The 20,043-nt window shown below is 33.1% G+C and overlaps 2 protein-coding genes across 13 annotated transcripts in view; one reads left to right on the top strand and one right to left on the bottom strand.

Moving 5' to 3' along the window:
* Positions 1-356: 356 nt before the first annotated feature.
* LOC139775439 (prolyl 3-hydroxylase 2) lies at positions 357-15,299 on the top strand. Of its 4 annotated transcripts, none has more exons than XM_071711441.1 (12): positions 357-737; positions 2,784-3,048; positions 4,134-4,458; positions 5,330-5,455; positions 7,607-7,743; positions 7,997-8,146; positions 8,777-9,034; positions 9,224-9,316; positions 9,455-9,605; positions 9,917-10,334; positions 10,861-10,950; positions 11,021-15,299. In XM_071711441.1, coding segments are annotated over exons 1-12 (2,244 nt in total). In that variant the 5' UTR covers positions 357-507; the 3' UTR covers positions 11,022-15,299. The 4 variants fall into 4 exon arrangements, with proteins under 4 accessions (XP_071567542.1, XP_071567541.1, XP_071567540.1 ...); XM_071711440.1 differs by having other exon boundaries at positions 11,016-15,299; XM_071711439.1 differs by having other exon boundaries at positions 10,861-15,299.
* LOC139775438 (F-BAR domain only protein 2) overlaps positions 11,431-20,043 on the bottom strand; it is a 28,621-nt gene continuing 20,008 nt past the window's right edge. For all 9 annotated transcript variants that reach the window (XM_071711429.1, XM_071711435.1, XM_071711432.1 and 6 more), the window contains one exon: positions 11,431-18,878. In XM_071711429.1, the coding sequence (XP_071567530.1) occupies positions 18,808-18,878 (71 nt within the window). In that variant the 3' untranslated portion in view covers positions 11,431-18,807. The remainder of the gene's footprint in view (positions 18,879-20,043) is intronic.

The following is a 20,043-nucleotide window of genomic DNA, read 5'->3' as shown; positions in this document are numbered from 1 at the left end:
ATTATATATTTATTTTACTCAATATTTTATCTCGTATATACGTACTCCTATCTCACTGTTTTCTTAATTTCACAATACTGCCTCATTATAAATTCCTTCTTGCTTTATTTGATATTCTTCTCTCTCTCTCTCTCTCTCTCTCTCTCTCTCTCTCTCTCTCTCTCTCTCTCTCTCTCTCTCTCTCTCTCTCTCTCTCTCACGCATATTTTTTATTTATTTTACATCACATAATGTATTTGCAAAGTTAAGTCATATCTCCGTGAATCACTTTGTAAGTATCTACAACCGGCACACTCGCGTGTGTGCGTGCGCGTGGACCATGCACGTCCCACGCGTGTATGTGCGTGTACGAAGATGGTGATGCCGAGGCCGAGAGCCGGCGCGACGCGAGACGGTCTGTGGACTGTGGTGATGGTGAATGTTCGGTGCGTTGTGCACTCTGTGCAGTGCTGAGTGAGCAGTCTACTCAGTCTACTGGCTCAGTCCATTGGGAGGAGTCGCGAGAATATGAGGTTCATTCTATCGCTCGTGATCCTCTTCGGAGCGTGCGCGTGTCACGCTGACGACGACGAGCTCGAGATCGGGATCAATGAGATCGATGGCGGCGAATCGGTGCCACGTGAGACGCAACACGCGCGCAACACCACGCTCGCCGAGATCTTCGAGAACGCGGTCCAGGCCTATCTCGAGGAAGACTGGGACGGCTGCGTCGCGGGATTTAACGATGCTCTGCATGGGTACGTTACGATTATCCCGCCACAGTCGACATTCTCTCCTCCGTGAGCACTCAAAGTATCCTAAGACGTCTTTTAGTCATTTTTAAAACATCTTTAACATTTTTTATGTCCCGATTTTGGATATAGTGCTGTCTGGGATATTAATTCTATAACATATTTTTAAGTCTTTACTTCCATGCTTTAAAGGTTTGTTTCAAGAGTGTTAAAATTAAGTTTTTTCGGAATCTCGTCTCAAGGAAAATACATATATGCGTAAATTTTAGAAGAAAAATTATTCATGAACGCTTAAGGTATATTAATTCTATAAGATGCTTTTACATTTTCATGTCTGTACTTATTAATAATTTACATGCGTAAAAGAAGAAAAATTATTCACGTTAGAAGAATAAGCGCCTTTTTGGAGTGTTTGAAACTTAGCGCGTAACTTTTCTTGAAGGAGAGGGATTTCTTTATTTCTTTACGCGTTTATATATGTATATTATTAATATAAGCTTACATGTGTAAATTTTAGAAAAAAAATATTTTTTACGAGAAAGACGAGTTTTTGAAAAAAGAAATAATAGCTAAAAAGAACAGCTAAAAAGAATAAGTAGTCGTACATGACACACAATATAATTAGCTATTAAATACTTTAATTAAAAAAAAAAGAATAAAAAAACGACCGATATAATAATACTTAATTCTTCTAAAAAAAATTAAACGAGATCATACATTCATACTATAAGACTATTAATTGAAATTACATTTGTTTATTATTTTATTCATTATTTTTTTAAATAAAAAATAATATAAAATGTTTAATAGTTTTGCAATAAAAAATAAGGTAAAACGAATATTGTTAGAATTATTATTAGAATATTATAGATAACATATAGTAAAGAATATTGGACATTTTTTTCATTAAAATAGCCACTCTTATATTTAATAACTTTTTTTACTTATCTAAATAATCTAACTATAAGTTTATTTATTTTTTCTGGCGGAAGACTCGATCGTTTACTTCATTTTCTAAAATAGTCCACAGCTTAGTTTTGGGAAACAAAACTAAGCTGTACTTTATAACCGTATTCAATTTTTTTGAAATTAAACAATGCTGTGTTAATTATAATTGTGCTAAATATAATACCTATTTATTTTTAAATTAAGGAAAAATATTGAGTAAGGGATGAATCGGACTTTTAACTAGTAATTTTGCTGGAATATTTTTAAATTTTATATGTGGTCTCAAACTTTTGGCCAGCAGTGTAAAAAGAATTTTTTTGTATTGAACATATTACACACATTATCAATTTATATTACGCTTTGAATATTGGTTGCACTGCATAATCGATCCGTATAATAAATCTGTATTTTTAAGGGGTTACATACGTTTGACAGGGCTAAAACTAGGTCAAAATTAACGAATTTTTATTGTGGTAAAATTATATATTTTTTAAATGAAAATATATATTTTGTAAAGTAGTCTTTTGAGAATATCTCCTGAAAATTTCAATAAAAAAATATCAAAAATTGAGGTCCTGACAGCTATTTTCCCAAACAGTCTTTGTAAAAACGGCGTTTGCGATATCAGAGAGATGTATCTCCCGCCCCCTCTCATGTAAAACAAAAAACAAAAATTTTTCGTTAAACTAAATGAAGAAATCTAGTGCTTATCACAGTCGATTTTGAAAATATTGAATTTTCAAAAAATGGCAGCGATTCGTAGCAAAAAATGCGATTTTTGACTTAAAAAATTAATCTGTTTTATTTATAAAAAAACTAAGCCATAGATAAAAAATCCTATGACAAGCACTCCGAGATATTTCTGGTACTGATTTTTAAACACTGTTTTGGGAAAATAACTGCCAAGACCTCAATTTTTGATATTTTTTATTGAAATTTTCGGGAGATATTCTCAAAAGACTATCCTACAAGACATATGTATTTCCATTTTTCAATAAAACATATACTTTTACCTACAATAAAAATTCATTAATTTCGACCTAGTTTGAAGTTTCTATCAAACGTATGTAACTCCTTAATGTAAATTTGCGTAATATTTTACAGATATAAAGTATATAAACGAATGGTGACAATTTGCCGGCGAAAATGTAAGGCCGAGGCGGCAGGTTCCTCGCCAATCTTCGCGGAGGATATCGAGGATATGCACTTTTACGAGAAAAAAGTGAGGGAGACGCTTTGTTTAATGAAATGTAATCAAGATTATCGAGAAATCGCAGGTGCGGGGGCGCTTAAACGACTCCTACACGCCACGGAGAGGAAATTTGTCGACCTTGCCATCTACGAGTATCTCCATATCTGTTATTTTCAGGTATGAAAGTGCTGTCTATTTGACCGAAACCCTTTAAGCAATCAAATTGTGCGAGAATCTTTCACATAAGTTACAAAAAAGTATATGTTGCATTATTAAAGTGAAATACAATCTTATTTTCCATTTCGTATTACTTAACGCTGCTATAATTTGTGTTTGTATTTATAATGATTTATTATTATCTATATACAATATAATTGAACCATAAAACATGAAATATATTTATTTTATTATATTTCACATTTTATCTAATTAACAATAATCACGATATATAGCTCATGCAATATTTCAACTTTAATTTGATTTCTATCATTCATTTCTTTTAACCGATAAACTTAATTGCGTTGTTCAGATTTGTCTTTCTACAGAGACACGTGTCTCTGCTCGCCTACGGAAGATGCCGTAGAAAAACATCACGAAAATACCAAACTCCCCGGGTACTAATCTGGTGGATTACGCAATTACGGCGTAGCAGATATATTCTGCCTGCGTTTGCTGCGTAAATTATGAGTTAAACAACTCGCGGCTTAACCCGAAAACCGATTTGTATCATCGCCTTCACTCATTTAGATAGCGTTTATTTTCGAGAATTTGCGCATCGTCGTTTATAATCCCAAATCAATGGAAGATATCTCAAATCTCGACATTTTAATTAAAAAAGATCGCCATTTTAAATTGACACAAATTACCAAAAATATTTATGTCTGCAACATTAAACTGAAATACAATTTTTTATTTTCCGTTTTGTATCTTTGTACGGAAGAAGGAAGAACCTTCATATCATCTGCTATCAAAATTAGCATTCCAGTATATTTCGTACACTTCCGGCATAACGATCGTGATATGCCTTTTATTAAGATAATGTGAAATGAAATTTAGCTGTGAATAGTATTTGGTACTTAAACAAAGAATAGATATTATAATTTATATATAGCAGATACTATATTTAACAATATAATAATAATAAAAATATATAATCTAATATATCATAAAAATTAAAATAAAATATGTAACATCTATAGAAATGTAATTATTAATCCATGATGTAACATAATCAGTGTATACTCGCAAATAATTTTTCACAGAAAAAAAGATATCAAGATGCGGCGGACGCAGCTTTCACCTTTCTGTCCCAGCATCCCGATCACGAGATGACTAGGAAGAATCTGAAATACTACTTGAGTATGCCTGATGTGACCGCGGAAAAGGTCGTGAATTTGGAGGCGTCTTCCTTTGTGCGAAAGTACTTCCGAGGGATTCAGGCATATGAAGATGAGAACTACGCGGAAGCTGTGGCCGAATTTGAAAGTTCGCTCGAATCTTACATAGAATCCGAAGAGGAATGTAGAATCTATTGTGAGGGCCCCTTCGATCAAGGATGGTATCCTGAGTTTACTTCTTCGATAGCAAGTAAGATACAAATTGACTTAATAAAGACAACAAATAATAAAATTAACAAATTCAGATGAGAAAATGTATGTCTATATATATATAGCCATCCTATATAGTCACTCCTAGAATAGACAAAAAACGCCCTAGTCAAAAGCCGAAACACAAAAATGTTTTGAGGATTGACCAAACGTCTTGGTCAATCCTCAGGATCGACCAGTCAAACTGAGGAGTAACCGCGCTCCGCCCTTTGACCATAACATATATACCTACTATAATTTATGTTTCTTAATTCACATTTGGGCAAGCGCGGAATTTGTTCGATCTATATCTATTTCTACCAATGCGGATTAACTTTAATCTCGGTTTAATTTACTTTTTATCTTCTTCTAATTCTTGAAACTAGAAAAAGATAAAAGGTAAGTTATAGTCGAGATTAAAGTTAATCGGCATTGGTAGAAATGGACTCTAGAGAAATAACTGTTTATTATTGTTGCTGCTATTAATTAACATATTAGGTTTAAGAAATGTAAAATATTAAAATTATGTGTCACTAGGACAGAATAACAATGCGCGTGTTATAAAATATATGCGCGTAATTTCTTATTAATTAGTTTTCTTAGTATTTATACATCATGCATATGTATATTGTATATAAACATTGTATTTGTTCATGGTACAAATCTATCAAATTGCATTTTTAATGGATCTACTAAATTTTTCATTATACAATAATTGCAGTAAATATTTCTCATTAAATTTCCAATAAGTTTTCACAGATAAACTACATTTTTAACATTTTTCCCGGAAGAAGTTTAAAGTAGAAGAGGGTTAATAATTGTTTAAAAAGTATTTCTTGTTTATTTATTATTACTCTTTCATTTCTTTTTAGACCACTTTGCGTACTGTCTGAAGTGCAAACGTGGATGTTCGCTTGCGTTGAATAACGTGAACGGCAATTTTCAGAATGATTTGCTCAGAAGTCATTATAATTACCTGCAATTCGCTTATTATAAACGTGAGTATTTTAGTTTTGCAATGGCTAATTTTATTATACTGACTGAACGAAATATTCTTTCTGTTTGTACTTTTTTAATATTTAATAAATATTTTTTAATATGTTTAATATATATATTTTTTAAATGGAAGTGGTATGTTTTATATAATATCTTCGGAAAATTAAGTTATTATAAACTGTTTTATTTTAAAAAAAATGTATTTTTTTATTTGTATAATAATAGTTACTATCAAGACATGAAAAAATTTTTTTTTATTTTTGATTAATGTTTTTATGACAAATTATATCATTCATTTTTCACAAGGAATCCATGTTCTACACCATCGTATCGTATAGATTATATCATGAGTATACGAAGATATTGTGTATACTAACTGCATATACTAGGTTGCTCAATTAAATAATATCCCACACAGCACACTTTATCTGAGGGACGTCCTACAGACATTTGGGATATCTCAATAACCGCAGGACATCCCAAAATGGTCCAGATATCCGGTGGATATCCAGCAGATGCACAAATGTCCCTCAGGATATCCTGTGCTGTGTGGGATGAATGAGACTTTTGAATTTCTCCCTCAACAAGTGCATATATATTTTTAAATATTGGTAATACTGTGCTATTAATTCTTTGAGACTTTAGTTATTTTAGTAACAGTCAGTCTCACACGTGGTTATATATACATATCTGTAAACACCCGGTAAAAATTTTTTTATACATATAAAAACATGCATAAATATATACCTACATATAAATATATAAAATATTTATATGTGTTTGCTTTCTTTTGTATAATTTCTGTTTATATATATAGAAAAAATAAGAAAGAAGAATTAAAATATAATTAAAAGGATAATTTTTACATTGTTTTTTTATAAAAAATAAAGTTTGAGGAAATGAAAAAAAAACAGCCCATAATCTTTATATAAGTGTAATAATTGCATATAAAATATGATTATATATATATATATATATTATTATACATACATACATAGAATATTGTATAATCTAATCACAATTTTATGTTTCACAAACAGAAACAATGCAAAAGTAATTTTTCTAATTATTTTTCAATTATTCGACTTATTATTTTTTCTATGTATAGAATTATATCTATAGATACAGAGAGATTATACAAAAGAAACGAAACACATGTGTGGACATATTTTGTATATATATATATATATATATTAAATAATAATGTGTTGAAAATAAAAACCACATACTCGGCTTAATAATTTATTGCAAAATAATATATGTGCAGTAACGGTTTGCAAAATTCAAAATATTTTAAAAATTAGCCTCAAAACGTGTGTTTTTTGCGAGACAACGCTTGACCACACACGGTCAAGACAACTACAGAAACAATAAATCCCAATTTGAGTTTGGATTTACTTCCTTTACAATCTAGATTTAGCTCTTACGTGATTTTCATCTGTTTTCAAAATTAAAGGCGACGGACTTGGTCAACAATTCAAAGATAACGACGAAATTATTGAAAACGTGCAAAACTAGATATGCATTTAGTAAAAAATCTTTTTTGAATAGGGTATAGAAAGACTCCAACAAATTTGGGAAAAATGTCTTGAACTCCATGATGAATATGTGAAATAAAAAGTATATTATTTCCGAATGAAAGCTTTCTATTGAAAAGAGAAATCAGTCATTTATATTTGAGCAATCTGGTATAATTTGGTAGCATAATTGGGGCACTGACATAAAATGCAAGTGTCATGAATTATAATGACCTTGTTGCAATGTGTCACCATTCATTAACAGGAGCAAATATTTCAGCAGCTCCATCAAGCTGTCTCCTGAATCATCCTTTGTTAAATTAATTGGGCTAATTTCTAAATTGCAGTAATGTTCAACATCATTTCTAAAACTCTCATGTCTCTTGCATCCTTCGTACTACTTTGCACAATATTTATTTGTACTTCAACTCGTATTATTTTAGGAAAATGTTATTTTAATTCTTTCTTCTTTCTCCCACTTTCCTTTCCTCCTCTCTCTGCCAACTGAATTTTTTATCAGTTCGATATATAAAATCTAAATATTTGCATAAATATATGCACATGAGTCAAATGAATGGATGACACAGCATATAAAAAGTATATATAAGTAATAATTTTCTTTTATTTTATGCCTAGTGGGTAATTTGAAAGCAGCTTGTGCAGCAGTAGCGAGTTACTTGTTATTTTTACCTGCTGACGAGACAATGCTTCATAATAAGGACTATTATAGCCTTCAACCAAAAGTAAAAGAAGAGTATTTCACGCCAAGAGAGGTATGTGAAAAGATAGAACTATTAAAAATACAAACTTCTAGAATAAGTGATATAAATTTAATATTTGTAAAAAAAATTTCCAAGGAAAATATCTGAATTTTCATGTACGTTGGAAAGATTCATAATATTTATTTTTATACACAATATTTCAAAGAATATATTGTAAATTTTCAACACTTAAAATAAGTGAAAATTAGTTGAATAAGTGAAAAAACGTTAATAGATTCATAAATTTAATGAGAATCGTTCTTAGGAAGCTCTTTCGTATGTGAAACGGCAAGAATACGAGCTGATGCTGCTGCATTATATATCGAAGGAGTTCGCGGAAATCGACGCCAGATTTAGCGCGTTCACCAAGAAGACGAACGACAAGAAGAAGACTGACGAGAAGGAATTAGGAAAGGTAAAAGATGAGACATGAGTTTGCAACGAAAATATACCTGATAAATAAAATTACTTACAAATAATGATTATCTTCCGGGATCATTTATTTGTCAATCGATCCATGCGGATCGAGAAGCGTAAGAAACCCTTTATTGTAAGCTATTATTTCGATTTCTTTTTCAAGGACGACGCACGAATAAATCTGACCATCAGATATCGTGCCTAAACCGATATCAGCTAGAAAAAGTCGGTGAATTATGTTCGAATGCATTTAATACTGAAATATTTTTACTGTATGTTATACACATTTATACCCGAGAAACAATAAAATATTTATAAATAAATTTGCCTTTATTATTGTCGCAATTTGATAAAATAAAATAACAAATAAAACTGAAGTTAAAAAGAGATATTAAAATTAAAATAATATTGCATACGATGCATCTCTATCAGTCCCTCGTTTGAGTCGCCTGTTTAAATGCAACCCTATTTACTTTTGCGTTCATATCTGCATAAAAGTGCAGGCGCAAGGAAAAAGATTTGCGAGGAAAGACGACCGATGAGGAAAGAAAAATTAAAAGAAATTTCTATCTCCAATGTCGCGTTATTATCTCAGTGTCTTTGTATATCTCATCTTTTGCTTCTTTAGGATTCTTTCTTGATGCCAATCTTGCATCCGCCTCCAGGTCACTCGCCATCCATCCGGATACGACTTGTGGGTAATTTGTCAGCGTTCCGGGACAAGGAGGAGACAGAGATACGAGAAGATCACGTCATGGAGCGGTTAAAAGTCACGGACGACGCGCGATTGATAGCAGCGGAAGACGAGCTCGGTGGAAAAAACCGCTACGCGGCCGATGGTTTCCTCAATTCTACCGATTGCAATCTGCTCATGCGACTCGCCCAGGTATCGGAATCGGCTCAATTGACTGATCAATTCCGAATCACGGCTGCAAGACGTTTTTTCTTTTAAGCGTTTCCTTTAGCATCACGATCTTGATAAGACTTTAGTAAAAAATTCCAATAAGCGAAAATTTAATTACCTTTACTAAAAAACAAAGGTTCGCATATAGATATATAATATTATAAATTCCAGATCGCCGTGGAGGGAGATGGCTACGAAGAAAATAAAAGTCCGCATTCGCCTTACGAGCGTTTCGAGGGTGTGACCGTTGGCAGAATAGCCTTGGTAAGGATCCGTATCCGGAAATATTGACAAAAAGATTGTATGTCCGTATTTCTCATGGTCTTCCCGCATTCATTGCCTGCCGAATCTTCGGCAAAATTTATCGTCTTACAAATCTTACAAAAGAAAAAAAAATTGTAGATGGTCTACTTCGGTCTGACGAAGCCGGAATTGCTGAGGCTATTCCTGCAACGCACGGAAGCAGCTCGCAATCATGTGGAAAGGTATTTCGACCTTGATCAACCATTGTATTTCACCTACACCCATTTGGTCTGCCGAACTGCCTTACCCGGTAATTTTCATCTGACGCATCACCGTGCTTCTGACGACATTTTCGCTGGCATGCTCGCATCATAACACTTGGTACGGCATTAAACATGTAGACAATCGATCAAATCGTATTCTATATTGATGGATCGGTTCACTTGATTTCATTTTCATAACTCTTTTTATTAACAAAGCAATCACCAGGATGTAAAATATAATAGCAAAATACGTTAATATTTGCCTATCGAACAGTATATAAGATATCTAAGGAGGACTGAAGAAGATTAGATATATGTATCTGCTAGTTTCAAAAAATTTATTCTATCTTGTTTTCAGACTCGCCGGCGAATCGAACTGATCTTAGTCACGAGATTCATGCTGATAACTGCGTGGTAAAAGACGAAGGTTCCTGCTTGCGAGAAGATCCCGCGTATACTTGGCGGGACTACTCGGCGATTCTATATCTCAATGATGACTTCGACGGTGGCGAGTTCTTCTTCGCCGAGGATTGGAAGAGACGCCGCGTCCAGGGCATCGTTCGACCCCGGTGCGGACGTATGGTGGCTTTCTCCGCCGGTGGTGAGAATCTTCACGGCGTTCGGGGTGTACGTAGCGGCAGGAGGTGCGCAGTGGCGTTGTGGTTCACCCAGGACGAAAAATACCTGGAGTACGAGAGGGTGGTGGCGGATACCGTGTTACAGAGGGTCCGCATTTTGGGTTCCGTCCAACGCGAGGATACCCAAATACCGCTGAGGTGATGCAGAGAATAGAGTTTATTATACATTCTGTATTTAAGACGTTATGTAGGGAAGAGAAGCCAGCAAGCAAAATGATAGCAGTCTGTCAGCAGATTAGTAAATAGATTTGATCAGACATGTCAGCAGAATAACATCACTGCGTCCGCATTCAGCTTATGTTTAATTAATCAATCTTTAATTACAAAATTGTATCCTGTTTTTTGATAATGTATTCCTAGACCATACATTATCATAGATATCATAAAAAATTTTGGGAGAAAACTTCACAGATAAATAGAGAAATTCATGTTTCCACGTTTGCAAATAATAAGATCATATGAGACAATAAATGCATAAAAATTATAACTAAGAAATAAATACAAAGATAGAAAAAATAGTTGCAGCGGTGTACGTGATTGTTGAATAATATAATGTAGGATTAAGGATTAATGGTTTAAAGAAGCTGAGTATATTTCTTCAAAAATTCTATTTCCTCCTGAGTTATTTTTTATAGATCAAATAAAGTGTAACGTTCTGTTTTAGATATGAAGACACGCTGATCCAATGTTTCAAAGAAGATAAGATGTTGAGGCACATTCTGAGGAAATTTGTGCGAGAAGACAGCAAAAACTGGTAATATTAATAGAAATTTACACAAGATATGAGCACCGTTTTACCTGCATTTTCATTTGAATCAGAATAGACATACGTTCAAGTGTTGAAGCAAGAAGAAGGGAAGAAAAGAAGAATATATGGCAGATGCAATTCAAATTAACTGAACTGATCAATTCGTGACTTACAAAGACAGATGGAAGTGATTTATAGTTTCATAGATAAAAGTCTAAAAAATAGCACATATTCCTTCATGAATGGCTGGACCATGAAGCTGGAGATTCAAGAGTTATCTAATCGTATTTTATAACGATAAATTATAGATCTATAATTAGTCCGAAACGTATCATGTTAGTATAAATCAGCCGGACAGTCTGTTTAAAGAAACAGACGAGCATAGGTGGTTAATCCCACTCTTATTCGATGAGTAGTCCCCAATTTTTTATTTATACAAGTCCATTATGGGAACGTGCAACGATGATGTGGGATTTGTCTCACCAATCTTGCTGCGTTCAATTTAATTAAGTTTCTAGTCTGCACGTACAATAAAATGCATAGATTTACATCGCATACCTCGCACACACGCCCCGTACGTAGTCAGTTATCTCTAAATTATTTTGCTAATTAATATTATTTTACGTAGCAAAGTATGTGTATAAGCGTTGTCGTCGCAATTGCACCAACTGCAACAACTGTTTATAGAAAATATCCTAAATCTTTATTAGAACATGGACATATTACATGTCAACAAGTTTACATAACCGCTCGCTATGCATCACGCAATGTTTGCATCGCATCGTTAATTTATAGTCCTCGTATTTATACTACGTATAAGAAGTTACGCCTGTGTTATATTCGCGATTGCGTTGCAGTCCTCTTTCTCCTTCTTCTCTTCTGTTTTTTCTTCTTATTCCTCTTACCGCGCGATGAGTTGCGCATATATGGTGGACACTTTATACACGCATCTCTTTGTAAAAATCAATTCCGTCGATTAAGCGTGCGTATAGTAATACTAAATCGTTCGTAATTACTAACACATCTACATCTCTTCGAAATGATCGACATCCGCGATCTGTCCGCGTTGTTATTGCAATCGCGGGACAAATAGAAGAAACGCATTCGTCAGCGGACAAAGTGAAAACGATTTAGAATGGAGAAAGGAAGATAGAGGGTAAAAATTAAAACCCAAATTCTTCATTTCTCGAGAAAATTACGTTTGAAGGGATGTCCCGCATGGATGGAGTAGATTACTGGAACCAAGTCTTCCCTCTTCTTTCTAAAGAAGAGAGGAGGCTTGTTCCAGTAAACTTGACATTGTCAAGATCACGAATCTGAGTAATCTTTAAAAAGTTTTAGTCATCGCTCATTGTTAATTAAAAAGATATTAACGAATATACAATGCAACATATAGACAAGTATTGAATGCGAAGAATTCCATTAAATATGAATTCTATAGGCCCATTGTCCCATTTTACTTTTCCCAGGCGAATTACGCGAAAACTGAATTCAGAAGGTAAAAATGTTTCAGACAAAAATTGTATGGTCTGGAGGGGAACAAATAATGGTAAAATAAACTTTCAAAAAAAATTGTTTTGTTAAAATCACGATCATCGCCATTTTAAAAAATGGATTTATATGATTTTTGAAATATAGAATTTGGAATTATATGATTTCTTTACACAATGATTGTTCTGCTAGTTATTTTGCATGTAAAAGAGTATTTTTTTACACCAATTGATTCGTCTCATTATTCCGTGTATAAAAATATAAGTGAACTTGATTAAGGTACTGTTATCAAAATAATTTTATAACTTGTGTCGAAATATGCTAGAATAAAGTATGAAATATCTCAAACTATTAATTTTTTGATAATTCTACTTTAATACTTTTATATGCCGAATAACGTGGAATCATATTATGTAAAAAAAATCCAAAAATATAATTCCAAATTCTTTATAGTTCGTTTCTAAAAGATGCTTATTTAGCATCACGATTATTAACCTGATTATCAATATAATTATGTATACTTCGGCTTCAGCTTGAAACTGTGTTTCAAGACTGACATTACTCGGCGCGCAGTTTGCTGAGCTGGAAAAAATGTATACGCAAAAATATTATTAGGCACAAAGATCCAGCCCGACTGTAGAAGGCATAATTTCTATTACTTGTGTTATTCTCATAAACGATCAAGTTCTCATTATTCATATAATTTCATTTAAAAAATGGTGGTAACCTTCATGTGATCTTAAAAAAATCCATTTTTCCGAAAATTGATCATTATTTTTTCCCTTCCAGATCATACAACTTTTGTCTGAAATACTTTTACCTGCTGGGCTCTAGTTTTCGAATAATTCACCTGGGGAAAATAAAATAGGATACCCTGTATGTTACTTATTGTATATTTATCAAGTTAATGCGGCGAAGGAGCTGCGCTTATTACCGTTGAAACCTAACTTAAAATGCTAATATAAAAATTTGAAAGTCCTTTTAGTGTATTTAATGCGAAGAATGTTAGGCAGAACTGTGAATCTCTAATCTCAAATTAAAATTAGATTAAAAGTCAGGTCAGGTAGAAAATTTCAGTTTATTAAAAAGAAAAGGCGATGTCTCTATGCTGTTTTTCTCTATCCGTATTTAGTTTACAATAAATATAATACGTATAATGTAGAATTCATAATCAGTAGGACTTTATTTTATGTGTTAATAACTTTTTAATAAACAATAAGCGACAAACTTCGAGTTTATTCAGAGTCATGATCTTGACGATATATATCAAGGCCATTCGAGTTGGGTCCCTTCTTCTGTAGTATTACTGCCTACGTGCAGATTCACATAAAAATCATCATGATTTCTATTTTAAAATTGAAATAAATGTACGAGGAGAAAGAACGCGCGGATTCGATAAATCATTTACGAGAAAACAATTCTTGAAGTTAGCGTAATGTATATGTTTCAGGCCTGTCGTTTTAACGGCATTACACCCAAATGCATAATCTTCTTTCTTTCTTTTTCTGAAGTTCAAATATGGAGACCCCGATTGTCGGATTCGTTTTTACTCCTCCGGCTATCGTAAATATTAAAATTGTTAACTATACGTGTACAAGAGATACGCAACAAGATTGCGGTAACTCAATGTAAAACACGATTGAAGAACGTGAGTTTTGCTCCTGTATCCCTCGTAGCTCCTCGTTGTAATCGTTCGCCGTCATCGTCATTTCGAGATTCAGTCGGGAAGAAAGTGATAACGTGATTACGATACATCGTGACGTACATATGTGTGTGTGTGTGTGTGTTTCAATACAAACGTTTATTACAAAATTATAGTGACATCTGCGTATCACAGGAGAACTCAGTCGATTCTTCACTCCATCGTCATCGCATTATTCCAATCCTGACACGCGAATTTTTCAACGCGAAACAAGCTACATAGCTAGAAATAGTTACGACAATACCGCACGTGCTGCGTTAATAACGGAATAAAGTCTAGAAAATTTTTTTCTATTATTCGAAGAGATATTCGAAGATAAACGAAAGAGAAAGACCATATCTACTGGTCCTCACTACTCGATACCAATCAACGCAATTGAATCTCGATTGGAGTGGTCACTCGAGTTTCGTCATAGGTCACAGATGTTTTTGTATTGCCCTTCGTATAGACCTTGGTGTATCACCCCTCCCTGCATGATGATTACAGTTAAAAAGCAATCTTAAAAGTGACGCTTTCGTGTCAGCTCGTAAAATGATAGGCGCGCAGAGAGAGAGAGGGAGAAAGGCGTAGAGAGTTCGCAGGAACGCTGAGACGTAACAATATATATATAATGACGGTATTTATAATAATCTTTTACTGGTCGTAATGTTTCTTTCCAGCAACGGGAAGTATAAGAAACGATATTTCACGTTTAGCAAGCGGTTGTAACGATGAAGATATAAACTGGTGTATCTCAGTGCCCGTTGACTCTTCAACTTTCGAGGTGCCGTTTAAACGAACTTTCTCTCTAAGGATCATCGATAAGATTAATAGTTTCGCGTAGGGGAAAATTGAACTCTTTTAGACCAGAGACAGCGATTATCGCTTGTCGTCGATGTAAAAACGGAAGAGAAATACCGTGTGTGTCGGATTGTATGATTTCGAATCAGGCTTCTTACAAGAGTTACATTATTTCGCAATCTTATGTACATATATAAGATTATGTACGTTACGTATACGTCGTATATATTACGTCGCATATCTAAGAAAATCGATTCCGCGATTTTTTGAGGTGTATCTGGATGTAACAAAATATTCGGAGAAACGAATGATATAAAGAACAGTTTTGTCACTTTGTAAAAATGGAAAATATTTTATCAATAAAAGATCGACATTTAACTCATTAACAGCCAAAGATTCACTCTTAGGATAAGAATTATATATATATATTTTTTTTTTAAATAAGAAATAGCAGTAATATATATGTATATGTATGTTGTATGTATATATAGAGGATGTTTCTTGAATAATACCCACTAATTATATACCGCTATTTCTTACAAAAGACTGAATCGAAGAGTTCTGAACAAGTCATGATCTTTTTTTATAATGCTTAATGAGCAGCTTAATTATTGAGTAAAGATAATTTATTTAGTGAGCGTTTTCTCCGTTGCTAAGTCGTCAAGTATACTATCAAATGCGCGGCTCATTGACGTAGGTAGGTTTGTCTAAAGGACGGTTGATTGAAATAACTTTACTTACTAATTACTGCTTCATTAAGCATTATAGAAAAAAACATTTTGACTCAATTTTAATAAAGAATAGCACTATATAATTAGTAGGCACTATTTACGAAATACTTTGTATATGTATAATGAATAAAATAGTTCCAGCAATAATTTTTCTTTAAATTCTGCGGTATCTAATTCTTTCTTTCTAAATACATCGTCTTTCTAAAAATAAAATTCTAATTATGTATTATTTCTTGTAAACAGAATTTACAATTCGAGGTTATTAGCCCAAGAAGTAATTAATCATACAAAAAAAAAGTTCATATTAATATATGATTTACCGTTATCCAGTTACATAAAATAAAAAATAAAAATTATTTATTTTGTAAATTGTTTCAATTTTGATATCTTGATAATCGTGATTGACTCTATGACTTTAGAACGTATGAAAAGTTGATCATTCATTGAAGTAAATTTTTTAATACAACAAACAATATTACGTTATAATTAAAAATTAAATAATTGTTACCAGCTCATCAAGGAGAACCGTAAATTTTTACTAGTCAGTTTAAGCAAGTCATGTCGACAAGTTCTTATCTTAAAATAAATGTTTAATGTGATTTGTCTGGATGCAGGCCCGAATTCTTCTCATCGATTCTTGTGTATGTAAGAAACTTCTGGATCTCCTCGTATTTCATTATACTTATAGTATTATTTGAAGTCACTTGTATGTTTAATTTCAATCCGAAACTTGAATGATCTAAAGGAACACATTATAAATGGGTATAATAAAATATAAAGAAATCCAAAAGTTTTTCAACGTGTCGAGAATTGATGTGGTGAAAGCTCCATAACTCAATAACAGTAGGACATACATTTAAGTGAGCCTTTTTGCTTCTTTTTTTACGACTAATGATTTCCTAAAATAATAATCTCTAGTTTTGAATTATCCCACCCTTACCCTCTCTCACACATTGAGTGTGTGTATGTGAAAGGGATAGAGGGTAAGGGTGAAGGTGATTCAAAACCAGAGATCATTATTTTAAGAAATCATTAGTCGTAAAAAGAAAGCAAAAAGGCTCACATAAATGTATGGTCTACTGTTAATGAGTTATGGAGCTTTCACCACACCGATTCTCGTCACGTTGAAAAGCTTTTGGATTTCCTTATATCTTATTACGTGTGTATGTATATATGCGTAAAGAGAAAGAGAGAGATTGTATGTGTCGCGTATGTGTAGTATTCCAAAAATAAAAACAATTTTGCTTTAACTATGTTCGTCTATATTATGGCTTTTAATGGGTTAAATTGCACCGTAATAGATAATCTAAAGATATGTTTAGAGAAAACAAAATTGTTTTTGAAACCAATTGTATATTGCACACGATAATAAGATTATTATCACAATCAACTGTTGTCATTTTTTTTTCGAAAATATGATTGTAATATATATCCTATACACGAATTAAATCTGTCAAATCAATTCAGTTCGGAACATTTGCGATTGTCACAATTAATTTCCGATTAATTGATAATTGATCAATGCCAAAGTAAACTTGATACAATAAATCACCCGTTGAATAATGCCTTCCGGAAATTGACTTACTTGTTGAGACTAAATGTTTTTGTATAAAATACCTTAACGTTAGTTCATGATACCTCGTAATTTGTCAATTAAATTAATCAATTTGTATAAAGCAATGAATGTGACGTGTGAACAAGTATGATATAACTATAACGAGAATACGTTCTTACAGGCGAAAACGGAACGCGCCACAATCGCAATAGGTACGAAACTTTCAGCATTTTACGTATAATACTAAGAATCTCAGTTTGAAACATTTAGATAAACGACCCTCGACGTTCGCCGTTAGCTAATACCTAAAGCTAGGATCCTGTTATCGATGTCGAAAATTGTGTTTTAACATTTAAACGTTCAAAAATACAGAATCGTATTTGATTCGTCTCGCATCCAACATGTGCTAACGTTTAAAAAAGTATCGTTGATTTAAACTCTTTATTTCTATTCCTCCCGCTATCGCTCCTCGCTCGTCTCGTTATTTCCACCGGAAAAACAGTTTTTACTCGCGTCTTATTATACAGCTACTATTTAATATTATCTTCGCGCGCATAGAAATAAAACTAAAAATTGGCGTAAGTGCCAGAATCTCTTCGTCGAAAAGCTTGCGCGTCACGCGCAAAGCAATATAACCCTTCTTTCCAAAGTATAAATGCTAAACATACATATAATATACTTAATCGGCATTTATATGTCGTTTATATTTTTTTGTCTTTCCGCGCCAGTTATATAATATATAATAATACATAATGCTAACATATTGCATTAAAATAACGCAGAACGTAACAATAAAATAAAGAGTTGTACATTGTTTCAAGAGAGGATTAAAAAAAACGCGACATATTTTGATTATGTAGAGAGAGAAATTGTCAAATGGCGGAAGTTATCGTGTCGGAGAGTATGCTGGAGACCAAAGATCTTCGTGTGAGAATCTCTCTCGTTCGACGAAAGACTGCTCGCATGTTTACTGCGTTCTATCGTAGAAACTTCGTTAAAACAGTAGTATTATTATTAGTTTAGTACGGTAGTACCCTAATGCGGGAAATATATAAAAAATTAAAAAATATACGAGTTATATATATAAAACACATAGAATGCATATTCGTCGTAGCGCATCTTGCATCAAGTCAGATTTTTGTTGCTATCTATTCCTTCTAATCGCAAAGTCACAAATGATCGACTTGCACTTAATATCAGCGCATTTAGCGTCGAACGTGTCGTCTTACACCTAAATTTCCTAACTGTATGTAATTGTATGTTCCCGTCGAGATAAAATATAGTATGGCTTAACACAAATGAAGACTTGAAACGTTCGGCATTGAACGCGCAGAGATAATATGGATCAAGTTCGATTCATTTGGAAAAGGCATATCATTTCGGCTATAAGACGCCTTTTCCACTATCTACGTTTCACAGTACACGATTTTTATAAAAAGATCCGTTTGATCTTCGGCTGATGTACACTTTGGTATCCAACAAGCTTCTCCACGCGTAATCGGAATATGAACGATCGATAGTCGTGATATGGGCAGTGAATGATTAAGCAAGTACCAATATTAAATGGGCTGGCTCTCCCATTGAGGCGCCCATTCTGGAAGTCGTCAATCTGCATTAGATGGCGGCGCAGCGTATCTCGAACGCGAATCCGAATCCCCGTCGCATATATATTTTCCTGAAACAATTCAACCTTCGATAACTAGTCAAGTCACGAGAATTATGGTCATCGACAATCTTTTTTCTTTTCATTAGTAAATAAGTAGTACGGGAAAGGGCATTAAAACTCCTTTACGAAAACATTTTTTTAGAAAATTCAATGTTTAAACTTTAACTTAAGACAATTATTAAGTTTAACTTTTGACAATTTCTTAAGCAATTTTTAAGCGGTTTTTTTAAATAGTATCATTGTCGGAACAAGATACAGAATAATAATCAGGTAGTTAAATAGCTGTTATTTTGTAATAAATACACAGAATAAAATAAATTAAATACTGCACTATAAGAGAAACGTGTCATTAGCACATAATAAAAAAGGAATATTTATGAACGTGTAAAACTAAACATTCTTAAAAAAGTTGAAAATTTGATTGGTTACATGGCTCAACGATATATTCGTAATTTACAGAAAAATTCACTTTAGGAAATGTTCAAAATATTCTCCATCAATCTCCATACAATAACAAAGTGTCTATTAAAAAATGTTACTGACATTTTAGGACATTTCCGATGTTACTTTACGGTATTCATCCTTTATTTTTTTATGTAGATCTCGCATGAAATTCGCGTGGTATAAATTTTACTTTTTAAGTGTTCCTAAAAAAAAGATTTAATGGAGAAAAATCAAAAATCTTGCAAGTCATTCAATCAAATCTATTTCAAATTTTCTATTTTAATACTAAAAATTTCCAAATGCAATTTCTTGAAAAACACTTGAAAACCAAAGGACCCCGTTTAAAAAAAATTTTTGAAGGAGTAGCTACCAAAGGGATGAAACAGCATGATTGAATTTATCATAATTATACATCGTCTTTAAAAACAAACGATGTGTTTCGGCATATTTCGCACAAATCAGTTGGTTTTTAAAACAGGAAAGTTTTCGTTGGTTTTTGTGTACGTGTGCGTGCGTATATACAGGGTGTCTGATAATAGGTGTAACACCGCTCATGGGTAGATGAAGTGGGTTAAACTGAATAGGAAAGTCTTCTATTATTTTGCAATTTTCGTAATTATCGAGTAATTAAATAATTAACATCAGCGTACATCTGCGACAACAGACAGCGTTTGCTTACTAGACGCACGGCGAGGCATTGAGAGGAGTGCTCTGTCAACAATGGCAATGT

The sequence above is a fragment of the Temnothorax nylanderi genome, unplaced genomic scaffold (genome assembly GCF_030848795.1).
Source record: "Temnothorax nylanderi isolate EJ_2023f unplaced genomic scaffold, tnyl_v1.0 TNYL_tig0098_pilon, whole genome shotgun sequence".
NCBI classification, from domain to species: Eukaryota; Metazoa; Arthropoda; class Insecta; order Hymenoptera; family Formicidae; genus Temnothorax; species Temnothorax nylanderi.
This window is presented reverse-complemented; position numbering and strand designations above follow the sequence as displayed.